Consider the following 8,040-nt stretch of genomic DNA (forward strand, 5'->3'; position numbering starts at 1 on the left):
ATTAGGCCTTATTGTATTTTGTGCTAAAATTTGACTTGCAATTTAACTAATAAAATGTAAACTATATGTCACAAAAATTATATTGCTGAAAAGCCCTTTCAAACACAAATCCAATGGTGTAATTTTTGTATCATATAATTTATATATTTTTAATAATATAGATGGTCAAAATCTGGCACAAAATACAAGGGGGCCTAATAAACCTGGACAGAGGTTTCATTCGTCGGTCGCCGCTGAAATTGCTGGCCCTAGGCGCTTCGGGAGAGACCTCGTCGATGTCAAGGCCACCGCTGCACCACCGAACAAGACTATATAAATAGCCTCTCCTTCCTCACCGTCTCTGCCTCACCTTTCTTCTCGCCCCACATCCGAGCTCCCGTTCGCTTCATCCAGCCCCGCCCCTTCCCCCCGTCTCCTCTCCGCGTGGGCTGGGACGCACCGCTTGAAACCCACGCATGGTAGTCTACGCGCCGTCGCTATGCTCCCCACGCGTCTCCTGCCCCGACGGCCCGAGGATCCTCATGCCGTCTTGGCTGGACTGTGCAAAGGTGAGGAGCTGCCATGACCGCGGATCCCCCAACCTCCCATGTTCCTCCTAACCTCTTTCACCCCTCTCCTGATGTGCTCCATGCTGCTCTCGCGACAGAGATGACGGTGAACCTTTGGTTGCACGGCGCGGCGGCTCGCCATGGGACTCGACGGTACGGTGGCCAGTCCCGTGACACCATGCCTCTCCCACCTCTTTCGGTGGCTTTCTCTGCTGCCCCTGGAGCTCAACGTGGAGGGACTCGCCATGCATCGCGCATCGTTCTGGACGCGGCTGCCCACAACCCTGCAAGTCGACTGTTCCAACGCCCACCAAGTGTACGACGTAATGTTTGGACAACTGTAGGTAAAAGAAAATCAGTTCTATCCATAAACCGTGTCAAAGGTTATATGCGTGTTCCATCCCAAGAACAATTATTTTTCTTTACATGCACCTTTTGTGATATGTCTGCTTATGCAATGAGGCTCAGCCTGCTACTGATGATTGCAGTTTGGAAATATGTTGAAAGATAACTTTACTGCCAAGAAGCCCTCCATAGGAAATAGGATGCAGTGTAAAAATGGATTGTGCCTTAACCCTTGTTTGGTATAAACTTCATGGATGAGGCAATTGAGCTCTACACAACAAGCATATTTAATGCATCAAGGTTGTTAGGCACAATTGTTCATGTAGAACCATCTGCTAAACTTACTATGACTTCCTTTCCAGGATCCTCCATGGAATCTTCGAACAGATCAATGGATAAAGCAAAAGAAAATCCATACGTGGTTCTGTCAGGCCTGCTGCTTCAGGTCATCCTCCTCAAGAGTGTGAGAAGAAGCAGCTGCTGCAGAATGCATCGCACGCTATATACTCATGGGTCTTCAGGTCAGGTCCCTCTCGAGCCATGCATGCATCTTCTTCTGAGGCAAATTTAGCATGCATATCAGTTAATTTTTCCATTAATGTGTTTGCAGGACAGAGATGGGAGGCTCTTCTACAAGCTCATGATCGACATCAGGGAGCTGCATATCCTTATTTATAGAGATAATTAGAAGTTTGAGAGAAATTTAGTGTGCTCTGCATCTAATTTCAGAGGAAGTACATCTACTGCATGCAAGTGGGTTCATGCCATTATACATAGCACGTTCCAGCTGTTATATATCCTTACTTTGGGAGACAATTAGTAGTTTCTGAGCATATATTTCATAGCACGAGCACATAGCTATGAGAGATTATTAGAGCAGTAGTTCTACCTACTACCACATGTATTTTTCCATTGATTGTACAAGTGCACATGTACATCTCTGAATACAGAAGAACCTTATTACTGAAGTTATAGAACAGAGGTGGTGTTGCTCTATATATACAGGCTATTATTTGCATGCTTTGCTGAATAAGTGCAGTTTAGAATGAGTTGAAATCTAAGAGCAGACAGTTGCATGTTCGACTTCCGTTGTGCAGTACCATTTCTTACTTCCAATTCGAATAGTTGTCCTTCAGTATTTGCCTAGCTCTAATACCATTGCTCAGAAAATACATACACCTTTTTTAGTGTCTGAATTTTATTATCTGTTGGTGATCAGTTTTTCCTACTCTAGTTGTTGGATGTGCTATCCTCCCTTCTCACTCTCGGGCTCTAGCAGCAAATGGACGGCAAGCATCACGAAGCAGCTCAGCTCCATCGCCTTCAGTGGTGGCAAGGTCTGTATGCTCAGCCCAACCCCAATGCTCTCTGTGCATTTTATTTATACACCAAAATATACTGAATGGAGGACAAGTTCTACTTTTTGTTAATGGAGCTAGCTTGATTGATTTTTTCAGCATTAGCTTGATCAATCTAATCCCGGCAGATGCGCTACTTTTTGTTCATGCTCACGTGTATTTGTGTTAATGTCTGCAAAGGAGCAAGCGTACTAGAGGGATGGTTGGAAGGGGAGTAATCTGCTACAATGTTTTACATCTTCTATAGTTATTTTTTGAATCTGTGATATAATATATAATGCATTCTGTAGAAACCAAAATGATGTGCATTGGAGCTTCTCTCTTGGTATGATTCTTTCATTCGTTTCTTCTTTGAGGAAACTCCATACTTGAAAAATGTCTCTTCATGGCTTCTTCAAAGTTTTTTCTGTAGTTTTCAGTCTTGGGTGCATGCAGTTTCTTCATGTCACGTCTGAAATTTGGAGCCATGTATGTAAGTACATTATAATTGGCAGAGCCTTCCCGGTTTATGATACTAAATGAGGTACATCTATATATAGGTTTGCACTGTGTCATTTTTTCCTGTGATTAATTGATCTTCATAGCAAGAAAATCCTGTTTGAGGGATATTGTGCATACTCTGACTTTCAGTGATTTTTATGAGAACAGGGTTGTCAACTAATTATTTTTAAAAGAATTCACAATGCAAACAATGATTTTAGCAAAAATATGCAACAGCTTTTCCGATGTGCTGCCACTTCAGATGTACCCCCAGCGTCCACACAGCGAAGATCCTATTATCGCGTACACAGGAGCAAAACCACCTGAGTGTCCAAGAATTTGCAAAAGCTTTATATCACTCTATTACATTCACTAATATTGCGGGAGGCTATACCAGGATGATCTAATTCAGTAAAAAATATTTGCGACATCTTATTGTAGTACAGTTGTATGACCATACACAGCCCTATGTAGAGTGCACGGCACATGGTTTTAATAAGTACTCCCTCTGTAAACAAATATGTAAACAAATATAAGAGTGTTTAGATCACTATTTTAATGATCTAAACGCTTTTATATTTCTTTACGGAGGGAGTAGCTTTAATTAGAGGTGTGCCAATATCAATTGTTTGTCGGTGACTATCGTGCATGACTATAATAAATGTACTTCTTCGATATCTTCAACTTTTATATATATTGGTGCTTCTCTTTAATTGATGGCAAACGATACACATAAAGCTACTGTACATATTTTATCAACTTATAACTATCATAGTTCTATTGTTTGAATCATGGTCTACATAGTCGCGACATATGACAGGCGTGGCGTGTCGCCGCGCGGGCTAAGCTAGTAATACTCTACGTATGATTGTATTTTCCACCCTTCGGGAGGCCATCGCCAGAACTTCCTCCTTGTCTCTCTCCCTCTCTCTCCCTCTCTTGGTTCTTGGATTCTTGATCATCCATCCACCGCCCGGATCTGCCCTGCTCGCCCCGAGCATTGCCCCTCGACGTACGTACGGCGGCGACCATGAAGGTCAAGCGTTTGCTCCCCGACCAACGTGACAGCACAAACTTTTATGCCATGTTCCGAGAAATCGCCGCTGCGCACATCTCACGCACCGCCACCGGCCTTACATTTCCCCTGGCACACGTCGTCCCTGAGCAGCACGCCGGCCCTAACTTGGACGGCGCCGCCCTGGAGCTGGAGATGTCTCCGCAGAGGCGCTACGAGCTGTGTGCCGACTATGACGCGGAGATCGACGAAAGCCTCCGAAGGATGGAATCGGAGGACGCCGGAGAGCGGCCCTGCCCCGACTACCTCACCAAGGTGCATGTTAGACTATGTATAGCTTCAGTACCTATGTACGTATATGATACATATTGTAACACAACCATTATATATAATGAGATAAGCCACCCCTAGAGGGTTGTGCTGGTTCCCCAAAACTTATTGTCTTACATGGTATCACGCTAAGTTACGATCGCTTCCGCTTCTAAACCCTAATACCCGCACCGCCGCCGCAGCCGCCGCCGCCTTCACCGCCGCCGCCGCGCCACCGATCGCGCCGCCGCCATGTCGAGCGCCGCCACCACCGGTTCCACTGCTGCGGGCTTCCTCCCGGCCTCTCTTGCGGCTCTGCTCAACCTCCCGCTCGATGCCGTCTCTGTTCCGGCTCCGATCGGGACAAGGAGCATCGGCTCCGTCTTCTCCACGCCGCCGGCGCCCTCGCTTGGGCGTGACCTCGTGGTCCACACCGCGGCGCCGCCGTCCGCTGCGGACTCCGCAGGCGTCGTCCCGCCGCTCCTGCCGCAAGCGGATCACACTGCCCCGCTGGCGGGGTTGGCGGCGTCCGCCCCGGCCGCGGGCCTTGCGGCGTCCGCACCGGCCGCGAGCTTTGCGGCGCCCGCCCTGGCTGCGGTCCCGCCTCCTCCCGCATCGGCTTCGGTGCCTCCGGCTGTCTCCATGGTGTTTGCACCCCAGGCAGCCTCCTCGATGGGATTGTCTTCGCCGCCGCCGTTTCACTTCGGTCATCTCATCACCATCAAGCTCTCCGCCGACAACTACATCTTCTGGCGTGCGCAGGTTCTCCCGCTCTTGGGGAGTCACTACCTGCTAGGCTACGTCGACGGATCGCTTCCCTGCCCACCCGCGCTGGTAGACAGCGTGCACGGTCCGGTCTACAATCCGGCCCATCGCGTCTGGACGGGGCAGGACCAGGCGAACCTCTCCTCCATCCAGGGGTCGCTCTCGCCGGCAGTTGCCGGCCTTGTTGTCTTCGCGAAGACGTCTCATGAGGCCTGGACCATCCTTGAGCGCACCTTTGCAGCGCAGTCCCAGGCTCGTGTCTCTGCACTCCGTCGTCAGCTTGGAGAGTGTCAGAAGCTTGACTCCACTACCACTGAGTTCTACAACAAGGTCAAGGGCCTCGCCGACACATTGGCCTCCATTGGACAGCCCCTCACCGACTCCGAGTTCAACTCGTTTATTGTCAATGGTCTTGATGAGGAGTATGATGCCTTAGTCGAGATCATCAACGAGCGGGGCAACTCGACACCCATGCTGGCACACGAGGTTTTCTCTCGGCTCCTTCTCACTGAGCAACGGGTCGAGACTCGCCGCACCAGGGGCACTGGCTCCCTCTCGGCCAACGCCGCCACCAAGGGTGGCCGCTCTTCTTCATCACCCCGGTCTCCCTTGGGGCTGCCACCGTCGCCCGCCTCGGCCCCCCCACCTACTGCGACCTTACCGGGGGCTGGCGGTCCACGTGTGTGTCAGCTTTGTGGCCGCGATGGGCACTGGGCCTCCAAGTGTCATAAGCGCTTCCAGCGAAGCTTCCTTGGTCTTGGCAATGACGGCAAAGATACACGCAACAATGCCCGTCAGGTCGCCATGGCTGATCGTCCCACGCCGCAGAAGCAACAGGGACACACTCAGTCCTACTCCATCGATCCACACTGGTACATGGACTCTGGGGCGACAGAGCATCTAACCAGCGAGATGGGGAAGCTTCACACTCGTGAACCCTATCATGGCTCCGACAAGATCCACACCGCCAATGGAGCAGGTATGCACATCTCTCATATTGGTCAAGCATCTCTTCTCACTAGACATGCCAATAGGAGTCTTCAGCTTCGCAATGTTCTTCGAGTTCCATCTGTGACCCGTAATCTTCTTTCAGTTCCTAAACTCACACGTGATAATAATGTGCTTTGTGAATTTCACCCTTTTGATCTTTTTATTAAGGATCGGGGCACGAGGGACATTCTTCTTAGTGGGCGGTTGTGCCAGGGCCTCTACCGTCTGGAGCATCCTGGTGTCGCTCGTGTTTTCAGTGGAGTTCGGGTCTCTCCGTCACAGTGGCATGCTCGTCTTGGTCACCCGGCCACACCTATTGTCCGTCATATTTTGCGTCGTCATGAGCTTCCTAGTTTGTCTAGTCATAAAGATGTAGCAGTGTGTGATGCTTGTCAGCAAGGGAAGAGTCATCAACTTCCTTTTTCGGAGTCCAGTCGTGAGGTGAAACATCCTTTAGAACTTGTGTTTTCAGATGTATGGGGTCCTGCTCAGACTTCTGTCAGTGGTCATAATTACTATATCAGTTTCGTTGATGCTTATAGTCGCTTTACCTGGCTTTACCTTATTAAATGCAAATCTGATGTGTTTGATATTTTTGTTCAGTTTCAAAAACATGTTGAACGTCTTCTCAAGCACAAAATTGTTCATGTCCAGTCAGACTGGGGGGGGCGAGTATCGCAACCTCAACTCTTTCTTTCAGTCGCTTGGGATAGCTCATCGTTTAGCATGTCCACATACACATCAGCAGAATGGTTCAGTCGAACGTAAGCATCGTCATATTGTTGAAGCTGGTCTTACTCTTTTGGCCCATGCATCTGTTCCGTTTCGGTTTTGGAGTGATGCTTTCACCACTGCATGCTTTCTCATCAACCGTACTCCTACTCGTGTTTTAAACATGAAGACTCCCATTGAGGTTCTCCTTAATGAACAACCTGATTATACCTTTCCCAAGGTATTTGGGTGTGCTTGCTGGCCGCATCTTCGTCCATATAACAAGCGCAAGCTTGAGTTTCGTTCTAAGAAGTGTGTTTTTCTTGGCTATAGCTCTCTTCATAAAGGTTACAAATGTCTTCATGTTCCCACTAATCGTGTCTATATATCTCGGGACGTCGTGTTTGATGAGCATGTTTTTCCCTTTGCCAACCTTCCTGTGTCCATTGTCGAACCACCATCCCTGCATTCATCCTCTGTTGCTTCTGACCAATTTGATGATGTTGCATACTCTCCTTTGCTGTTACCTAACCATGGTGCAGGAACCGGACGTGGAGCTCGTTTGGAGCTGTTGGAGGATTCACCATCATCATCGTCGTCTTCTGGTGGGCACGTCGATCGCCCTATGTTGCATGGCATCGATTCGCGTGCCCATGCATGGTCACCCGACGAGCCCGTCGCGCCGAGCATCTCCACTGCTCGGTCCGTTTCGCCAGCGGCCGCCGAGTCGCCCGCGGCTCGGCCCGTCACGCCGTCTTCGCCTGCGGCTCGGCCCGTCACGCCGTCTTCGCCCGCGGCTCGAGTCCTCACGTCGCCTTCATCAGCGGATCGGCCTGCGACACCGGCCGCGCCACGGCCCACTATGCCGAGCTCGCCATCGGCCCGGTCTGTGATGCCGGAGTCGCCAGCTGCTTCGTCTGCTCTGCCGGTTTTGCCGGTGGGTCGGCCTTCTTCGCCAACCGAGTCCGAGGCTACCATGACTGGCTCCTCGTCACCGGCTGACTCGTCAACGTCGCCATCCTCCAGCCCGTTGCAGGCTGCTCCGTCGACCTCGGTGGTTCCTGTGTCCCGACCACATACACACAGTCGCAGTGGCATTTTCAAACCTAAGGAACGTAAGGATGGTACGGTTGCTTGGTTGGCTGCTTGTTTGGCTGCTGCTGTTGCGGATCCATCTTCTGAGCCTCGCTCATATCAGGCTGCCCTGCGCATTCCACATTGGCGAGAGGCTATGGAGCAGGAGTTTCATGCTCTTCTTCGTAACAAGACATGGACTCTCGTTCCTCCACCACCACGGGTAAATGTTATTGACTCAAAATGGGTATTCAAAGTGAAGAAGCATTCGGATGGATCTATTGAGCGTTACAAAGCGCGACTTGTTGCTCGCGGTTTTCGGCAGCGTCATGGTCTTGACTATGAGGACACCTTCAGTCCTGTCGTCAAGCCTACCACTATTCGGCTTCTTCTCTCCATTGTTGTTTCTCGTGGTTGGTCACTTCGTCAACTTGATGTGCAGAAT

At 50.0% G+C, this 8,040-nt stretch overlaps 1 protein-coding gene across 1 annotated transcript; it reads left to right on the top strand.

The window, feature by feature from the left end:
• Nucleotides 1-355: 355 nt before the first annotated feature.
• Nucleotides 356-3,668, top strand: LOC123130654 (uncharacterized). The gene is made up of 4 exons (XM_044550487.1): nt 356-548; nt 647-892; nt 1,256-1,414; nt 1,504-3,668. Exons 1-4 carry the CDS (start codon nt 479-481, stop codon nt 1,569-1,571), a joined length of 543 nt encoding a protein of 180 aa, XP_044406422.1. The 5' UTR covers nt 356-478; the 3' UTR covers nt 1,572-3,668.
• The last annotated feature ends 4,372 nt before the right edge of the window (nt 3,669-8,040 follow it).

Source organism: Triticum aestivum, chromosome 6A (assembly GCF_018294505.1).
Source record: "Triticum aestivum cultivar Chinese Spring chromosome 6A, IWGSC CS RefSeq v2.1, whole genome shotgun sequence".
NCBI classification, from domain to species: Eukaryota; Viridiplantae; Streptophyta; class Magnoliopsida; order Poales; family Poaceae; genus Triticum; species Triticum aestivum.

Bases quoted from the DNA above. Each gene is read 5' to 3' on its own strand.
- LOC123130654 (XM_044550487.1), top strand. From the start codon at position 479: ATGCTCCCCACGCGTCTCCTGCCCCGACGGCCCGAGGATCCTCATGCC. The intron at 893-1,255 runs GTAAAAGAAAAT...CTTCCTTTCCAG, and splicing joins TAATGTTTGGACAACTGTAG to GATCCTCCATGGAATCTTCG. The intron at 1,415-1,503 runs GTCAGGTCCCTC...ATGTGTTTGCAG, and splicing joins ATATACTCATGGGTCTTCAG to GACAGAGATGGGAGGCTCTT.